Here is a 21330-nt window from a genome sequence, read left to right as displayed (position 1 = left end):
GTAGAGATTCATTATTCACATTCTTTGCTGAACATTAACAGTGAAAACAACAAAATATATTACAAATCATCAAGTAGTAATGATCAGGAACCGTGGAAGGTTGTAACGATCCCTGTTCGCTATTATAACAATATACGGGATCTTATTCATGCAATTAATATACATCATAAAGAAACCAATTTATTTATATCCCATGATGCAACTAATAATATATGCCTCATAAGACATCCCAATAAGGAAATCCATACTTCTGTACAAATCTCACCAAGTGTTAGTTTAATGCTTGGATTTGACCCGAAAAGTGATTTAAAAGATATGGAAAAGGGACAATATACACCGGATGTACGATTAGGTTTACCATCACAAATGTACGTCTACTGTGACATTATTGAATCTGTCATTGTTGGAGATACAATGGTACCATTGCTACGAATTGTCAACATGGATCCTGTGAATCATACTTTTGGAAGTCATGCAGTACAAATCTTTAATCCTGCACATTATGTTCCGGTGGAAAAAATGAATTTTGAGCAAATACAAATCGATATAAGGGATAGCACAGGTCATCGTATGCCATTCACCTTTGGAACGGTGTGTACAAAACTACATTTCCGTCGTCGTCGTAATGACTGATCCGTATTTGCAATACTACCAAAAACAAGCGTTATCCGCTATTGGCAACGTCTATGTTGGAAGTCCCTATCAAGCAGGACATGGCATTGAAAGTTTCCTTGGTGGCTTATTTCGTTCAGTGTTACCACTTGTGAAGCAAGGAGCTAAAAGTGTGGGAAAAGAATTATTAAAATCAGGTGCCAATATGATTAATGATGTTGTGATCTCGAATCAACCGCTGGAAGAATCGTTTCATCAACGTATGCAAGAGGCAAAATCAAATTTACAAGAAAAAGCTAAAAATAAGTTGAAAACTATGCTGGGAAGTGGATATCATAAACGAAAATAGGATGACTGCTCTCAGTTTGAGGTTGACCTTCCAACGATCAACAACACCATCAATCCTACGAAGAGACGTAAATTATCACATAAGAAGAAGAAGAGATCATTGGCATCGTCACCAGATATTTTTGATTAATTCAACGATGGCTTTCTTACATCATCAATCCTGTGAATGTGTAAAAAGTGAATTGGACATTTTTTCAACATTACCCACGCAAACCAGTGTTCTGGATAATCGTATTATTGGCTACAAACCAATTAGTTCAATAGCTGAAAATTCACCAATAGAATTTGTAGTGAGTGGTAGCAGTGATGAATATATTGATTTGCCACAAACCTTATTGTACATCCAAGCACAAATTGTGAAACCAGATGGTTCATCCTTCACCGAAACGGATAAAGCAATAATTGCACCTGTCAATGATTTTCTAAATGCTATGTTTAGTGAAGTACAAATCTACTTGAACAATAAACTGATCTCATTTCCGTCACATAATCATCCATATCGTTCGTACCTGGAAAAACTGCTCAATTATAGTGATGGAGCTAAAAATACACATTTACAAACAGCAATGTGGTTTCAAGATACGGCTGGTCATATGAACGCAACCACCAGGGAGAACAAAGGATTTCAACAACGCTATGAACTGACAAAACAAAGTATGAAATTCGATATGATTGGACATCTTCATTGTGATATTTTTAATCAAGATACATTTTTAATTCATGGAGTGGAATTACGTGTGAAACTTATTCCTGCAAAACCAAACTTTTGTCTCATGGCCGGTGAAAGTGGTGTCAGTGCAAAAATCAATATTCTAGATGCATCGTTGCAGGTGAAAAAAGTCAACATTAGCCCTAGTGTCAAATTGGCACACAATAAAATTTTACAATCTACACCGGCAAAGTATCCTCTGACAAGGGTTCAAATGAAATCATTTACCATCCCGAAGGATATACAATCCAAAACTATTGATAACCTGTTTATGGGAACATTGCCAAATCGTATTATTGTAGGATTTACATCGAATGAAGCATCCAGTGGAACTATTACCAGCAATCCATTTGAATTTCAACATCTAAACATTAATTTCTTTACATTGTATGTGGATGGAAAAGCTGTACCTTCAAAACCGTTGCAACCCAACTTTGAAGAAAATCTCTACATTTCATCGTACCACACATTGTTCTCAGGTTCTGGCATACATTTTACCAATACTGGAAATACAATTTCAAGAGCCGACTACAAGAATGGATACACACTGTTTGTATTTGACCTAACTCCCGATTCTTCTGCTGGAGATTGTCACTATTGGAATTTACAACGACATGGAGCCATCCGATTGGAAGTTCATTTCCAACAGAAATTAGCAGCATCTGCAAACTGTATTGTGTGTGGAGAGTTTTCCTCACTCCTAGAGATCGACCACCAGCGCAACATTATCCTGGACTTTTAAATTACAAGGTACGTATACGTTATGTGTCATTTCCATTCACGATGTTGAATACATTACAATTAGCTAGTGCTTTAAACGGTAGTCCATTATTCAGAAATCATTTGACCGGGGTATTTGCAAGCGATGAGTTACCCTCACGGTTTTCTCTTCCTCTGGCAATCATTGTAAATACAGATCCATCTACAAAACTAGGAAGCCATTGGATTGCAATTTATATTGATAATCGCGGTGTTGGAGAATATTTTGACAGCTATGGCCTTCCTCCTTATGTACCACAACATGTTGCATTCTTAAAACTTCATTGTATATACTATAAATATAATAATAGCCAAATGCAAAGTCTTGGTTCATCCGTATGTGGCTATTATGCTTATTTTTATTTGTGCTGTAAAGCCCAAGGAAAATCTCTGCGTGAAATTCAATATTTGTTCACAACAGTACCCACGGTTAGTGATCGTAGACTGCTGCAATATACCTTCCAGGTAATTTTATCATATTTATCATTGCAAATGTATTGTTTAATCATCATCTATTTCTATACTAATCATCTTTTTCCTCGTTCTTTTTACAGAATTCACAATACGAAGTTTTGCAAACGGGTGCTATGCTGCAAAACATGGAAACAAATCATCACAATCAAGAAGAGGAGGCGGTCTAATGAAGAAACCCAGCTTAATATACAAACATTGTCAATACCTTAGTGTAACAAGAAAAGAAAAAGAAGAAACCAGGAAAATGAATAAAATACAAGTTATGCTTATCTATGTGTTTTTATTGTTCATTCCATCAGTATGATACATGCAACGTTATCAGATTCTCCTAAAGAACTGTGCGATATAAGACGAGAACCCTGGGCAAAGTTTCCACCTAATTCCTAGAGAACATTGACCAGGGACCTCGTCGCGCATCAAAACCAAATCATCGATCACGTGACCGTACTACACCCGAGGGGTTATAACAAATTGAAAGAGGATACCCGTTCATACCTTATCAAATAGGATACATTGAGTCAATAACCAAACACGTGGTTGTACTAAAAAAAATTTGGCAATAGGACCACCGAAACATATTGAAGTCCTGTACGATGCTTAAATTGGACAATTTCAGTGTACCCCTTGCCAAATTTTAAGAAGGGTGCAACAATATACCCATGTCTTATGATAGGAAATAGATCCCTGTAATCATAGGATCTCATCCAAGGGGATAAAATGGACCAAAAAACCAAACACGTGGTACAACATATTTCTTACATTTATATTTTTGGCAATTTTGTACCCCTAAAAGGGAACGAGGTGGACCACCCAAATTTAGCATGATACATATTGAGGTCCTGTACTATAATACCAAATGTTTAAATTGGGCAATTTCCAAAATTTAAGGGGTGGGCCAAGGTACTCCACCCGGGGTGCACCAATGTACCCATGTCTTATGATAGGTAATGGACCCCTATACATGACCATATAACTATATAAGGTAATAGGACCTCATCAAAGGGGGATAAAATGGACCAAAAACCAAACACGTGGTACAACGTATTGCTTACGTTTATATTTTTGGCAATTTTGTACCCCTAAAAGGGAACGAGGTGGACCACCCAAATTTATCATAATACATATTAGGGTCCTATACTATAATACCAAATGTTTAAATTGGGCAATTTCCAAAATTTAAGGGGTGGGCCAAGGTACCCCTCCCAAATTTTTCAAGGGGTGCATTAATATACCCATGTCTTATGATAGGTAATGAACCCCTGTATACGTCCATATAACTATATAAGGTATTAACACCTCATCAAAGGGGATAAATTAGGTCAAAAACCTCCGAAATTTGAATTTTTGGCAATTTTTTACCCATAAAAGGGAACGACATAGACACCCAATACTGATAGAGGTACATACTATGGTCCTAGGCTACCACACCCAATTTTTAGATTTGGCAATTTTCAAAATTTAAGGGGGGTGGTCCTATGTACCCCTGCCAAATTTAGGGGGTGGACCAAGGTACCCCTGCCAAAATTAGAGGGGGTGGTCCTAAGTACCCCTCGGTCATTGACCCCGGGCCTTGGGGCCCCTCATTGAGGATAATCAAAAGTTAGGCAGAGTAACCCCAATACTACTATGCGGATGCGAATGATCCCAACATGCTGGGATTGTCCGTCCGAATTCGTGCGAATTGAGAGTCGTTTGCAGAGAAATTGAGTGCTACGTGAGAGAAGAAAGTTTGTTTTGCGTGAAAGTAGACGACGTTGCGAGGTGCGGAGATAAAAATAAAAATGGAAATAGATGTTGATGTTTTAATAAATTGTGTTCTTGATAAAGTTCCATTGTGACTCATCCAGATTACCATAAACGACACGTCTTGAACAAATTATGGGCAAATGTAAGTAAAGAACTTGAAGTGGAAGATATGTATAATTTTCTTTGTTTTCTCTTTAAAATATAAAGATTTAATTAATACACGAACCGCAACTTGTTTTCAATTTATATTTCCCCTTTGTTCCTCACATAATGATTTTACGAAAACATGTAATTATTGACTAATATGTTTGAAATAGCAAAAACGGGTTTTTTACTCATGGAGAAAATTTTGCAATCTCTAATTTTATTTAATTAATTTATTTTAAAGTGAAAATAACGGTTACCACAGAAGCATAATAATAACAGGAGCGACATTCACTCTATTTTGCACACAAAGAAATTAATATATATTATTATTATTATTATTATTATTATTATTATTATTATTATTATTATTATTATTATTATTATTATTATTATTATTATTATTATTATTATTATCATCATTGCTCTGAAAACTTTAATATATGAATTTCCAAGCAAAAATATTTCACATTGAAGGTTTGAAAGAGATATTGCAACTTGATTCGCATTCACAAAACTTCGGATGTAGTAGAGGCACATGAATTCGCAGTTCACATTCGCATTCGCGTTCGCAGTCGCATTGGAGGCGCGGCCTTGGCTACGGGCCTGCTGTAGATCAATATTGATACAGGAAGTCGTAGTAGATTTGAACCACTTTTGCTTTCAGTAGAGCGTGAAGGATGGATATATAATGTATTCTTGGGATGCTTAATTGATCGTAGAAAACTACATATTTGCTCCACAACCAACGATCAACATTAAAACCGAAAATTGTTGATTTCTACCACTTCCGGTCTGAGTACCGGATCCGAAAATGACCTCGGTTCCTGGCTTTTGATCCTCTGCATTCTGAGGAAATTTGGTGATTGTTGCTCAAGTATTTCTCGAGATTTTTTCTTTCACCTGGACGAACGGACATAAAAGAGTTTTTATAAAGCAAACTTCTCAAAAATTATTATTTTTGTAACGGACGAATCACACACTCTTACCTTTTTCTGTATCGATTTAGATGATAGACTAGAATTGCAGATTTTTTAAAAGGAAAAAAAAAAGATGTTATGATTAACAGAAGAAGAAAAATAAAGATACAACGATATTCAGAACTTACATGTTACAATCACATATTATATGAATAGAATAGAATACTTTATATTATCATTAAACAATGATTGTTGTAATAGACAGCGTCAATAATATACAAAAATCAGATTGTTATGATTTACGGTTTTCTTCAAATTCGTTAATACCAATTATGGTACACAATATCTGTTCTTTTTTGTTTTTCTATTATGATTGCTGCACTTCCTACAGCACAAGAAGGCATATTTATTTACACACGAACAAACAGAAGAAAACACTACTGTATAGTACACAAAAGAAACAGGAAAAATACACGCAAAAATAAATATGCACAAATACAGTGATGTAACTAAGGAGGGGGGAGGGAACGGGGCTTGTATCCCGGGTGCTAGATTAGGGGCGCGCAAAACTCGGCAATATTTATTTTCACTATAAGGCAAGGAAAAGAGTTCTACGAGTAGCAAACCGAAGATCATAAAAGTTACCTTAGAAACTCACCAATCTTAAGATCATATCCATAGTGCATAAGTTAGCTTCAAAGCTATCTTTTGTGGACATTGTAAAAACCTTTGCAGCCAAAAGAGCCCGCAAAGTTAAATTTTAGTTCCAGCTTTTTGTGTTTTCATTTAACTTACATCAATGTAAGATAGTTGTAAAATGGCCGAGTACTATGCTCGAGACAACAGCTTGACTTTGTCATAATTAAATATTCTATTCTAAAACAACAGACTGTCGATTCATTCTACACATATGCACATCACGATATAATTCGAAAAACATTGTGATTTTGTTATGATAAAGCTATTAGAATATATATATCAAGCATGCTACTCTCAGATTATTTGGCAATCAAATACTAACTAGTTTGGTGTTTTATGTTGTACTAAAAATTAAGTTATATACTGCAATTTTGAAATAAAGCTTTACCACTTGAAGAAAAATGGAATAGGAGAATTACTGTGTGATGCCAATGTCAGGTAGTCGGGGGGGGGTTGATTTGGTTGATCAGGGGGTGGGGCGCTAAGAGGAGTTCTTTCCCCTGGCGACAACTAACTTAGTTGCGTCACTGTGTACACACTACGTACTCAAGTTCCACACTATCTTGCAATGTTATTTTCAGAATTTAAGCTTCTACGAAACCACGTATGTTTGTATAGCCAAGCTCACGTAACTTTTTTTTTTTTTTTTTTTTTTACCATTAAATGACGTTCATCCATGTAGTCAAAAACATACAACAGAAAGATTTTCCAACAAAACTTTGCTCTAGAAAGGAAAAACAACATAATTCGAACACTGAAAAATCCAAACTAAATAAAGGGTTGTTTATTAGTGAAACTTTGTGTGTTAAACAGATGACAAGCTAAAGTTTCTCGGTGGTGACGTCATTATGAAGAGAGCGTAAAAGCACAGATTCTGTGCGTAGGTTAAGAGCCTCCTCTGCTCACATCTTTCTGCGGGTCAGTGGAATTTAGAGGGAAGATGGCATGAGCAGGGAAAGGATGGACAGGCACCACTGTTAATATCGTACAAAAATAATCAATAGGAGCATAACAAACACGATAAGTTAAGACCTTGTGAACATTTCCTTCTAATAGAGCGTTTATGGTGCTTCATTTTGAAATGACGTTATTCAATTGTTTTCGTTGGAGTATTATTATCAATAAAATAACCTTTCCATTCCACCCGTAACGAGCAATAGAAATACCGTTATTTTGTGGTATGGTATTCAGAGCGCGTAATCAGTATGAGTAATACGCGTTTCTAAGGAATGAAATGGTCTCCTTAATCACCCCATAAAGTAATAGCAAACACTATCGTATTCACATTCCTCAACGTTTAAGTACCAACCTATACCACTCAATTTCCTGTTTCTAGAATGTTAGTTTGTCACGTGAGTCACATGTGCAATATTCATCATGCCTTGCGTGTAGAATTGCCACCTTGTGAAAAGAATCCCATTTCATGGGGGAATATTTAACATTAATTTTTCTGAAAGGGATAAAGTTGCACATGGGATTTATATCATGCACACGAACAAAATTCTCTAAGGGAGCCAAGTACACATAATGAGTCATCAATAAGCATTATCATCATCATCATCATCATCATAAATATTCTGCCATTATTGGCAGGACAGTTGCTGCAACTGGGAAGTTTCCATAATCGGAGGCCGGATCCCCTAAATTTTTGCTGGCCCCCTAAAATTTTCACGGTAGGCTTGCAAATGAACTATAATATGGTGATGAACTATAATATGGTAGGATCGGGCCCCCTCTAACTTAAACCGTGCACCCCCTACATTTTTGGACTGCCTACGGGCCTGTCTTCCGCTAACCTCTTCGTCCTCACATACGATTTTTCTGTTTCGATATCGTCCATTAATTGTAGTCTTCTTTGCCCTCTCCCTCTCTTTCCTGCCACCACCATCTAGGATGTCCCTCATGGTACAGTTCCTTCTTAGTCAATGCCCCAACCAGTTCCTCTTCTTAATAATATCTAAAATTGTTCTTTTCTTTAACACCATTTTTAACATCCTCTCATTCGTTTTCCACTCGACCCAGCTAATTCACTCTATTCTTCTCCACACCCACATTTCGAAAGCCTCCAGTCGTTTCTTATCATTTTCCCGTATTGTCCATGTTTCTGATTCATACAGTACAATACTCCACATGAATGACATTAAATCAATGTTAATTGTAAAATTTTGTCTCGAAGGCTTCCTTTATCATCGGGAAAGTGCATGCTACTGTGGAAGTGGTTTGTGGAGTGACTTAATGATGTGTAATCTTCAAAAATCAAGCTCCAAGAAGCACAAATTATGCTATGGTATTTAAGAAATAAAAACTGGAACAAACGAACGATTAAAAGAGAGAAATAAGAATGTAACACACCAAACGAGAAACAATCAACTTCCAAAATGTCCATCGCAATATATGTGGAGAATAAAGTGCTTTTAATATCGTTATGTTCAATACAAAATGATGAAGCAAAGTGTGATGTACCGTAGAACGTCAGTACCACACCCAAGTTATATCCACTGCATTTCAACAACAAAATATACTTGTTTTCTATTAACCCATTACTGCCCCTTGGCAACTTAAGTTGCCACGGCAATTTTTCGTTATAGTGCAGAAATTCATGGATTGACGTTGCAGGATTTAACCATGAAGTTACTTTGGAGTCTGTTTCGTCATAGCATCGTTGCAGTTTCTTTCTATGATATATTGACGTAAGGTTAGCATTGTTTTTGGCTACAATGTGTTTTGAGGAGAAAGACTCAACTGGATTGATTTCAAAGGCTCCAGAAGGAAGGATTGAAGGTCTGTAAAGGAAGGATTAACTCGATTTTAATAGTTATGTTTTCGCAGTGTATTTTCTCCCTCAAAATTGTAACTTTCCAAAATGTTCCCTTTTTTGAATATGTATGTGCCATTTGGCAACTTAAGTTGCCGGCCTAAAAAACAAGAAAAAAATAAATATTTTTCAAAAATATTCTAATGCCTATTTTAGAGTACTATTAAGACCAAATAGGCGAAAAGAAACTTTTCAAAATACCACTGGGGAATTCTGGGCACTAATGGGTTAAGGAAATCACTTATTAGTAAACTGTTTTATAAATATGGAAGTTCCAAATTCACGGATCAGATTCAGAAGAGAGTAACAAATAATATTTTCATTTTTTATATTCTACAAATTTGGTAATAACTAAAAAGTTGGGAAATTAAGAAACAAAATGTGACTACTTGCCTCTCAAAATGAGACTTTATAACGTTTTAGGTTGGCACTATTGCTTTCTTGTTCCAAGACTATACAGTACACTGGAATTTGTTCGGTCTTGGTTTGTCTTAAGTGATTAGAACATTACTGTTTGTGGTGTGGACAACTTAAGTTTCATCATGCCGGATCAAAATTGCCACTTCGATGGAAACAGATTCATTCACACTCCAAGATGTCAGAGATCACATAAGATAAAGATGTTCTTCTTATACTATCCTGTGGCCATTATAATATTCTTCAGTTTTCTCCATATAGTGATTATTAATCCCGAATGTAAGTACTACACGTAACGTATATAGCATGATTTCTTATCGGTGTTCAGTATTTAGACAAGCTATGGTTTTTAGCAGAATTTTTAGCAGCTAGCTCACTTGAGCGCGCTCGTTTTTTCTGAGTTTTATCATGAGCTAGTTCTTTTGAAAAAAAAAAAATAGTTTGAATTGTGTTTAGCTCTAAATTTAGGTGAGTTTAAGCTCGAAATTTATGTGAGCTTAACCATAAAATCACGATCAACTCCAGCTATTGTTATTTTCACAAAATATTTTATTCGGCCATTTTTACATTTGCTGTTATCCGATCTCTGCAAGAAACTTGAAGTACTAACAGTAGCGTATTAAACAAGTGATGTATAGTTAAGTGAGGCAAGGAATAGCAGTAATTACCTCGATGACATTGGGAAAGTACTTATGTGGATTCAGTTCAAGTGATACTTGTTAGTTTGTGAAATTTATTATAATTTATTTATGTTTGTGCAAAACTATAACATGATAGCTATTAACAAACCAAAGAAAAAATGCCTTGATTTGTGAATAATAGGTATTTTACTTTCAAAGAAATCAACAGAAATAGATATATTGTTGTAATATGCGAGTTCTGTGTGAAATAAATCTCGGTTTCTCGGTATAAAAAAATTCGTGTTGTTATTAACAATTTTCCCGAATTCGTTTCGTTTTGCCCTCTTGCGAGGAATAAGGTTTAAAAGTAGCAGCTTAGTCAAGCCAAGTTCCACCATGCCACTAAAAGAAATGTAATATGATAATATTTGTTGCACAAAATGACCCATCCAATATGGACTATTAGCTGGTTAAAAGTGAATTTGTTTTTAACTATTTATTATGTATTAGAGCGAGAAAAGCGGCGCCAAACACACAGAAATTATCTGTAAAAATAAGATTGTATCAAACAAAAATTGTTCTAAAGTAAAAATTGTTTAAATGTAAAAATTGAATAAAAAAGGGACAAAACTTCCATATATTTATCAAAATGGCCGTCATCTTAACTCCCATTTTCAAGAATTCTCCACGTAATATAAAATATATGTAGTAGGGCCGAATATTGGGAACATGTTCCTTTTTTCTTTCCATTGTAAAGTTGAAACTTTTGGAGTCTTCTGCATTAAATTACGTAGTTTTCGGGAGTTCGGCAGTAACAACCGTACTATGCATATCTTACTCCTGTGCTGTTGTGTGGAGGATCAGGGTTACCTGGGATTTCTTTACATCTACAGTACACTACACTTACATTTTTACCGGCGGGAGCTCATGTGGTTCGGATTCCACGTTAATCAGTAGGTCCACGTCTCATATAGCCTCGCTGCTGAAAGGGACGCTAAACTAAAATCAACTCAACTCAACTTACATTTTTATTCGTGCTACAACTACACGTACATACATCCACTTCTACTTTACACTTTCTCTTTTTCATTATACATTTCTCACTTTTCCCCATCTTTTTCACCCCGTCCCTCTGGGTTTCTAGACCTCCTTCACTATTCGAACTTCTTTCTCGGTTTTGACCTATCCTGATTTTGACACTTTTCTTTATCTCCGATTGTGATATTTACCATACCTATTTATGACCTTTATCAATTTCATCTCCATTCTCTTTACGCTATTATCATACAATAATTGCGAATACTTTAGGGAATATCATGCCATCATGCTATTTTTTCTCGTATGCAAATGGCGGCGGATCATATACTCTACCCCGTAATACGCCGCTATGCAATTCATATATACTAGTCATTACATAAGACAAATCCACATTTGTATGTCATCAACATTCGTAACATGTAGGAAATGTATGTTCGGTGCACCTATTGTTAACACCGTTAATAGTGATGGTGAATGAATAAATGAAATAAGTTTTTTAAACTTTTATAAATATAAAAGTAACCAAGAAAGTTTTTTCGCTTTTTGTGGAAGTCTGTGTTCAATTGACTCTCACATCGTGAACTGAATGCCATGGAGATAAGGCGAACGTTAGTTGTTGGTGTGGGTATATCCAACATACTACCTCATTGTGGCAGCTCAGTTACACCGTGAACTTGTGTAAGGACAGAGTGAAAATGGGACTTCCACAGAGCGTTATATGGATGTGTATGCTGTACGAGTTCAAACTGGGGTCAAATGTCCTGTAGCGGGGCGGAAGATATGCCAGGCTTTTGCTGATGTCGAGACTACGCGATCAGTGCACCGGTGGTTTAACAAGTTGAAGGGCAGTGACGAAACACTCGAAGACGCACAACGTGCCGGAGGACCAACACATGTACAAAATGAAGATCTTTAGGCAGCAATTGAGGCGAACAATGGTCAGACACGTGAGGCACTAGGACTACAATTCAGTGTAAGTGGAGAAACCATTCGGCCGCACCATCAACTTAGGAAGCACTACAAGTTGGGTCGATGGATCCCACATAATTTGACTCCGGGCCAGAAGGCAACGCTAGCAGACACCTGTGTTTCATTGCTGTCTCGTCTGAGGAAGGAGCCATTTCTGGACAAGGTGTTGACATGTGATGAGAAGTGGGTCCTATACGAAGCTCCACGGCGTCGTCATCATTGGTTAGCATCCAATAAAGTGGTTCCAAAACAGCTGAAACCAGCACTGCACCAGAAGAAGATCTTCCTGTGTTTGGTGGACTGCTCGCGGCATGGTGCATTGGGAACTGCTACCAGCTGGTTAGAGAATTAATGCAACTGTGTATAATTACCAGTTTACCCGTGTCAAGAAAAACTCAAAACTCTGGAGCCAGCACTTCTGAATCGCAAAGGGTCCCTCCTGTTACAGGATAACGGTAACCCCCATGTGGCTAGGATGACCCGGGAAACCATTCTACGCCTTGGATGGGAAACACTATGAGATTGTCTGCCATACTCCTAGGACATTGCACTATCTGGTTATCACTTGTTCCATTTCTTGTACAATCACCTTAGATGACGCCAGTTCAAATTCCTAGTAAAAGTGCAAAATGCACTTGATACTTTCTTCGCTTCAGGTCCCACCAAGTTCTATCGCGATGAATCCACGGCCTTCCAGAACGTTTTCAGAGGGTTGTTTATGCTGATGGTGACTTTTTTTGATCTCCCAGGTGAGTCTTATGTGGCGTATCGATGTTCGAAGGTGGTAGGTAAAAAAGTGACAGAACTTTCTCGGCTACCTTTATAATAGATTGGTCAGATTTTCGTGGTTGATTTTGGATTGATGATAGGACATGGGAAAGTGAGAAAGTGTGGTAATCGTTAAAACAATAGATATTTTAAGGAATCATATGTTCTATGGACTCTACATGCCGAAAAATGTTTTTCGAATGTCCGTCGGTCCAACCCGATGTAAGTACGCTCGTCTAAAGGCCGTACCGTTCAACATATCCACATCTAACTTTAAACTTTTCACAAGATTTCTAACGTTCTTCAGGATAGTGAACAGAATTTTGTTCCTACCCCTGAAACATAAGGTAGTTTACTGAAGGGTGAAAATAAATCCGGATTTTCTCGGATAAAGGGCTCTAACGATTTGGTTTTTAATTCACGTATCGATATTTCATTAACAGTTTTATATTGTGGTATAGTCGTTTCTTTAGGAAGAATGCAGAAGGAGTAGTTTACTCGGAGGGGTGAGTTTTTCCTAATTGAGTGGAAAATATCTATTATTAAACCATTTTAGTAAGTAACCTTATAGAATCGAAATGTTATTTGTCTGGGGTGGTTATGTGTAACAATAAAATTCCCTTTTTCGTAAGTTGTTAATATTAGATGGTTAACAAGCCAGGCAGTCCCGTTTTGAAATAGCTTGTCTCGGTTCAGAATGACAACTAATAAGGGACCGACAGCAAACGTCTCCTTTTGCTGCTGTAAATGCAATTTTCATCATTAATGAAATAAAAGATAAATATTCTAGAGACTTGCACGGGCCGGGCTTGGGCGGGCCGACGCTAATTTCTCTTCAGGTCGGGCCTGGCTGGGGCCGATTAATTGCAATTCTTTAATAATTATTGACTTTCGTTAAATGATAATTGGAATAAAGTCAAACGTTGAAGAAGTGTGCCCGTGTAAAATGTTACAAAGAATGCAATAGCTATTTACAGTTTGTGTTCCTTAACGGCTCCGCTTACACTATAGAGGATTGCAGGCATTGCGCGGTAAATTGAGCTCTGACCTTGACCTTCACTGAACCCAAAATATAACAAGAAGGGGTGGGAAATTTTGCCTGTCGCTAAACAATATTGACATCTTCACTTTATGCTAAAAATCGATTAAGTTAGATTTCTGTTACAGGAAATGGAGTTTTGTTCTCTCGATGACAGACAAAGTTCTAGGAGGCAATGGTACCATTCGGGAGGCAAGCGTCAGGTTGTGAACCAGAGTTTAGAAAATGTTTCTGAGGGTTAGGTCAAGTTTAATACTAAATTTTGAGGAAGATTGAGGCTCGAGCTAAATTTAAAAAAAAAAATTCGGGCCGGGGTCAGGCCAAAAACTTTTAAAATTTATCAGCCCAGGCTGGGCCGGGCCTAGGTAAATTTGAGCTGGATTGGGCTCGGGCCGAAAAATTGGGCCCGTGCAGGTCTCTAAAATATTCACACGAATAGTTATCACGACATATTTAATAAATGCCAACTCTGGAAAAGGTGAATATAAGAACGGTCTCTGAGTCTTCCATTCAGTGTTATAATGTAGAGAAGGACAGTCATATTCACATTACTATACTTTCACACATGTTTTATTACAATTATAATTATATCCATTATAATAAGTCTCGAGATGTAGATATATAGACAAATGGAAAAATCAGCCAGAAAGAAAATTGGTTAGGACATTCTCTAAGGATGAATTATCTTCTAAGAGATACTTTGGAAAAAGAAAGAGGCAAGGAAGAAGATCTAAGCTCCTGAACGATCTGAAGATAAAAAATTCTGATGCCTTAATAAAACCAAGGAGTGAGGATAGAAATGAATGGAGAAAGATTGGATTGCTGTAAGGACCTGTCAATGTGATAGAACACTAATTATGATATTAAGGTTATACTTATGCTTATAATAAAATGTGTAGTATTGGTTGTCTTCATCGCGATACGTAGTAACGCTCTCTCTTTGGGTAAATGTATCAGGATTATGCGTTATATTGATCTTTTAAGAAAGCATACATACGAATATGATAAAGAATTGTTCCGATTAACATATTTTGGTTGAATGGATATATAGAATGCATTGGATATGGAGAATTGCTTAATTCATTATTATTATTATTATTTCTACCTGTAGTAGTAGAAGAAAATTAGGAACAATTCCAGAGTAGCTAGGAAACAATAATGTCTGTTCTTGATTAGTCATATTTTTGACCCATACTAAGTGTGTTCCTTATGTTGTGAGTCCATCGCTCAACCTTAAGGAAGTCTCCTGTAATAAATTTTATTTTTACTTAAAAATAAGTCTCTGAATGTGAATTTTTCTTATGGGGTATCTCAAAGTGTATAGATGTATGCCGTTCTCAGAGCGCTGCGAGACCTATACGTGGTCAAGAAAGTTTTCTCTTCACTTTTGGACACGTCTAGAGTGACGCCATATTATATCTGCAACTAGTTCTACGTAAATCGTCGAACATCAAAGTAAAAAGTGAAAAGTATTGAAAACCAATCGATAGGTGTTGATTGTTATTCGTTCCTATCGAATATAATCAATTGATATATTACCATATATAGAATTTTTCTTTCCCTGCTACCACAGTGAATCTGCAAAATTTTGTTACATGCAGAAGAAAAGTGATGATAAATGCTTCTGCTTGGTAAGAGTAATGTGTGTATAGATTTTAGTTGAGAAGAAGGCACCCGGGAAGGGCACTTAACAACGATATCAAAGGAGACTTCTAAAGTACACTGAGAAAAAAAAATGTAGGTAGCGTACTTGGAAAGATAGGTTACATGCGTAATTCCTGTAGTTTTTGGACTTAACGTATAGCAGACGTATAACTGAAAACGCATGTTTTATAATACTTTCTATACAAGTGTTCCATCTATACGTACTTTCTGTATGAAACAATGTAGGCGGTCAGGATCTCTCATACAAATGGACGTATATAACATATAGCTGACGATGGTAACATAAGTATATGCATGTGATATACGGAAAACTGTTAGGTGTCAGGCATCCTGCAACGGTATGATGTAACATCTAAGGGTAGTGCCTATGTAGATGCTCCTTACTGATTTCTATAGTAAGCAAGAGGATACTGTATATTTGTACAATATACCGCTGTCCGGAGAACGGATTTTTCTCAGTGTACATTTATCTTACAGACAACTAAAAATAGTGGTCTCTTGAAGTATTGATAGTGAAGATGTTCACGAAAGTAGAGAAGTGGTTTTGTGAGAAATTCTGCTCACGTCGCTAACTAATCGCTCGCGTTGTTTCCGATTGAAGAATGGGCTTGAAACAATATATATATATATATATATATATATATATATATATATATATATATATATATATTTGTAATTGTGAAGTCCTCATTAGTTCTACGAAAGTATATAAATAGTGAAGTATTTTGTTTATCTGTGAAAATAAGTTCATTATAGTGTTTTGTAATGACACGTCAGTAATTGGCCTTTTAAACAAGTAAAACATAATAGTCAAAAACTAAAATCCAAAAAGCAAAAATAAAAAAAATAAAAAAATCTAAACTCCAGGAAGATCGATCGTGTTAATTCTTGTTACGGGCACAAAACTTGAGCGATTTTAGATAGGGAAGATACAAGTAACACAACTATATAATAAATAAATAAATAATAAAAAACATTAAAAAAAACAAAAGTTGTGTACAGTACAACCCAGGGTATAGATTCGATGTATTTTGTTACACAGAATCCAAATTTCGAAACCCGAGGACGATTAACCGTGTCAATTTTGTTTCATGGGCGAAAAACGGTGTCCATCCTATCCTATATAGCTGAAATTTTTCGCCCATAAAAATTGACACCGTTAATCGTCCTCGGGTTTCAAAATTTGGATTCTGTATAACAAAATACATCGAATCTATACCCTGGGTTGTACTGTACACAACTTTTGTTTTTTTTAATGTTTTTTATTATTTATTTATTTATTATATAGCTGTGTTACTTGTATCTTCCCTATCAAAAAGGGAAAGAAGTTTTACTTTTTGTGTGGCTTTGTTCTTATTAAATAACATTGTTGAAATAAAGAGTAGCAAGGACGAAACATTTCTTTTACTTCTGTACAATTACGATACAATTTTTCTCGACTACTGTTCATGCCAACAACGTGGAGCCTACACATATTTTTTTTTTCTGTTGCCTAGTGACAGTGTTTTTACTGAATAACAGGAAATAATTATAAATTTTAAAAAGGGAAGTTTTTAAATTCTCCCTGTATTATTTCACTCCTTTAGGCATACTTTAAATAATGTGTACAATGTCGGAAAGCTTATTTCATTACCTATCTAATGAGATATAATTTTCGTCTTTACACCAACTATAGGGTGTGCAGTGGGCAAATAACTGAAAATCCGCAGGATTGAGGGGCTGAAAAGGTATCTCCTTATTTCGGAAAGCAGGGGGAATAGACTACATGATAAAATAAACTTTTTGGCTTAGTATGACCTCTATTACCTCCCAAAATATATGTGCTTCCTCACCGGACACCTTGTATAGTATATTTCTATTTTATAAACTGGTATGATTGTATTCTATACATTAATTATGTATTTAGTTGGCCGCAACTTGAAGATATTTGCTCTTGTAAGACTACGCATGCATGTAACTCTCTGTTACAATAGACGGAAAATAAATTTCCCTGTAAATACAGAGCCGAGGGACGTAAGATTTAGATTGGACTTAGTTTCTGGAAGACAGTTTAGGCTTTTTGTGACCAAAACTGTACAAAGCTAAAATAAATAAGTGATGAAAGTTGCTCTTTCTTTCTCTCTCTCTCTCTCTCTCTCTCTCTCTCTCTCTCTCTCTCTCTCTCTCTCTAGTCATCAATTAACAAATGAACTGAGGCACGTGTTTCAACGTTTTTCTTCTGTCATTTACAGGCTTCGAGGGCGATGGATTTAACGATGACATTGACTTTTCGAATTGGATATCTAAGGTAAGATTTTATTAATAAATATGACAATACATTGTAATTTCAAAAAAAAAAAAACAAAAAAAAATTAATGGAACAACTAACGGAACAAAATTATAACACATTGAATTCTATTCCTAGAACTGGGTTCACTACATTGGATCAGTGTGCAAAACACAAGGGTAGGGCGAGAGAAATTCCGCCACACCAAGTCTTATGCAAAACAGGTACACATTAATATAGATCTCTGGAGTGCTTTTCCCCACAAAATTAAAGTGAAATGGAATTCTTCTTTTTTTTAGGATAAGAGGAAGAGATAGTAAAGATAAATGAACTACAAAGGAAGAATTGGTAGAGTGAGAAGGTGGAAGTAAACGGGAGAACCCCGGGAAAACCTACAGACATGGTGTTATCATCATCCTACTTGACCGGGGATCGAACAATGGTAATGAAAATCGAGGATCCAAAAGTTGATTTCAACGCAGCAAATAACTTACACTTATTTTTTGGTACACAAAATAGACACTGGATTCTCCCCGATCCTGGAGTAGTAATTGGAAAATTTTACATAGGATTTCAGTTGGTAAATAATTAATAGAACTGTGTTATTGGAATGTCGTAATGGCACAAGATAATAAGTAGGTAGTTTTTTCTATAACAATCTTGCGAATTTCTAGCGTAGAAGTTCGCAAAATAGGCCTATCATTGGTACTGAACTCAACTGTACTCAAATCATTATAACTTTTACCTGCATTACGTATATTACGATATACACGTGTATTGCTAGTTTAGACAATAAAAAAATTACGAATAGTAGTTTATGGAGTACAGTAGTATTACCTTAGAGACGAGGCATCTCTTCTCGGATCTCGTCTCGAAAATGAGACAAGAAATGCATTTTCAAGTTTCGTTTAAGACGACCAACAAATTTTTGTATCGTTTTCGACATGATATCCGAAACAATTTTTTAGTCGTGGGCAACATTACTTGACACAAGTCTCAGATCTCAAAACTGTTTTAGTACCACACGAGTGATAGTTGAAAAAAAAAACTATTTATTGATGAAGTGCTTGTACGAACATAAGGAAGAACGTTTATGAACATTTAAAGTAATATATAAATAATAAATATAAAATTGATTTATAACGGTGTAATGAGTAAAGTGTATTAGTATACCACAATAATGGAACGGTATTATCGGTAGCATAGTCATACTGCATTGCCTGTCACATGGAGACCATTACCCAAATGATTAATGATATTTTATTTAGATGTGACAGATAGTGAAATAAAAGAAACAATAAAATAATAAGGAAGCATAATGTAATTATTTAGTAATTAATGTTTAGAATAAAAGAAATCAATACATATAACTTAAATATATAAATGAGAAACAGAGAAAGAAATATTTAAATATTACAAGAATGTGTAAATTGCTAATTGATAATTTTAAACTGTTATATAATATTATACATTAGTTTTCTTTTGTTTACTTTATACTTATTGTTTTGACTACAGCTACTTACTAGGTAAGTACATGAAGTGGTACGCGGGGATCTACATGTGTTATATATTGTCGGAAAGGTCACACCAAGTATACCTCACATGTGAAATATCTCGCTTGAATGGGTTTTGTAGGGGGCGTGGCGACAATTTGAAGATCAGAACAACGTACCGTACACTACGAAATACTACAAAACATGCACAAACTAGGAAGCTATGATATAATTGTTTTGAAACGTGGCATATATAAAGTTTGAAAGGTAGCTGAATACGAATTTGACCTCAAATGTTTACAAATCAAAATGGCTGATCCAACATGGCGGTGACAAATTACAAAGAAACATGCTATGGATCTGAAATTAGGTAAATAGTGTTATTCGACGTCGCTATGTATGAATCGGATAATAAAAGTGTAATCCAATATGGTTGACAAAATGCAAAATACTGATATTGAACTGAAAGCGAGTAGGTAGAGCTTTTCGTGGTCGCTCAATACGAATTCAAAATGCAATATGACGGATCCAATGTGGCGGACGAAAAATGATATATATATATATATATATATATATATATATATATATATATATATATATATATATATATATATATATATATATATATATATATGTGTGTGTGTGTGTGTGTATGTGTGTGTGTGTGTGTGTGTGTGTGTGTGTGTGTGTGTACAGAATGGGCATATGTTCATATGTTATTCTTACACATGTAGTAGAAATCTACTTATAGTACATAAGGGGGCAAGTAGGGGCAGGTGATGATTTATAATAAACAGGGAACGTGTTTTGCTATATAATCATGCCAAAATTGAGGCACAGAATGCAGGGCAAGTTTTGTGCGTACATGACAGTTTTATGATAGAACAGGTTGCAATCATAGACAATATTATTTTACCACCAACTCCCTCCCCTGGCCCCGAAGAGATACGCAGGGATCGGCATGTGTTATATATCGTTGAAAGGCTGCATCGATTACACTTTACATCTGTAACATCTCACTTCAGTAGCCTCTGTAAGGTACGTTGCGATTATTTGCAGATACCATCTGAAGATCCGAACGATGACAGTGAAAAGTAAACTTTTAAAATATCGTTATGCTTCCATAACTGTCTTTCCGGTTTCACATTATGCCGTGTACACTTGTGAGCAATATGTATGATAAATGTCCACTCTCCGTAGTAGGGATGGTACTGACACTGAGAGTAGTTTGGATCTTGTCTCGGTCTCGTCTCTAATGTGCTTTTCCAAATCGAGACGAAATCGAGACGGAGCCCAGGCTCGTCTCGATACACATACGTCCATTCTGTACTTTTGCACTTTTTGTCCACTATATTGGATGTTCATGTTGCCTTTTGCACTTTTAACATTGAATTTGTGCACCGCGATATATCCACTTTCAAATACATAGTTTTTTTAATTTGTGTCCTTCAAGCTGGATCCGCCATTTTGATTTATAAACATTTGATGTCAGATTCGTATTCAGCTACCTTTCAAACTTTTATATATTTATATATATACAGGGGTGCCCACAAGGGGGGGCTATGACGCAAACTGCGTCATTGAAATATTTGGAGGTGGTTAAAAATCTATATAAATATGTTTGATGGGGGGGGGGTAAAATTAATCGAAAAGAAGATTTTTTCATGCAAGAACACCTACGGATAGACAATTGGGGGGGGGGTGCGTCATCGACATAAGGGGGGGTGGGCACCACTGATATATATATATATATATATATATATATATATATACCACGTCTCAAAAGAATTACATCATAGCTTCCTAGTTTGTCCATGTTTTCTAGTGTT

The 21330-nt window shown here is 35.9% G+C and overlaps 1 protein-coding gene across 1 annotated transcript in view; it reads left to right on the top strand.

Moving 5' to 3' along the window:
• The first annotated feature begins 9708 nt into the window (after window positions 1–9708).
• LOC145675711 (uncharacterized) overlaps window positions 9709–21330 on the top strand; it is a 45489-nt gene continuing 33867 nt past the window's right edge. Inside the window, exons 1-2 of the mRNA XM_081746326.1 lie at window positions 9709–9922; window positions 17974–18029. Of these exons, the coding sequence (XP_081602452.1) occupies window positions 9769–9922; window positions 17974–18029 (210 nt within the window). The 5' untranslated portion in view covers window positions 9709–9768. The remainder of the gene's footprint in view (window positions 9923–17973; window positions 18030–21330) is intronic.

This window comes from Thermobia domestica, chromosome 18, assembly GCF_964235325.1.
Source record: "Thermobia domestica chromosome 18, izTheDome1.hap1.1, whole genome shotgun sequence".
NCBI classification, from domain to species: domain Eukaryota; kingdom Metazoa; phylum Arthropoda; class Insecta; order Zygentoma; family Lepismatidae; genus Thermobia; species Thermobia domestica.
Note: the sequence above shows the minus strand (reverse complement) of the source record. Positions and strands in the feature narration are given on the sequence as shown.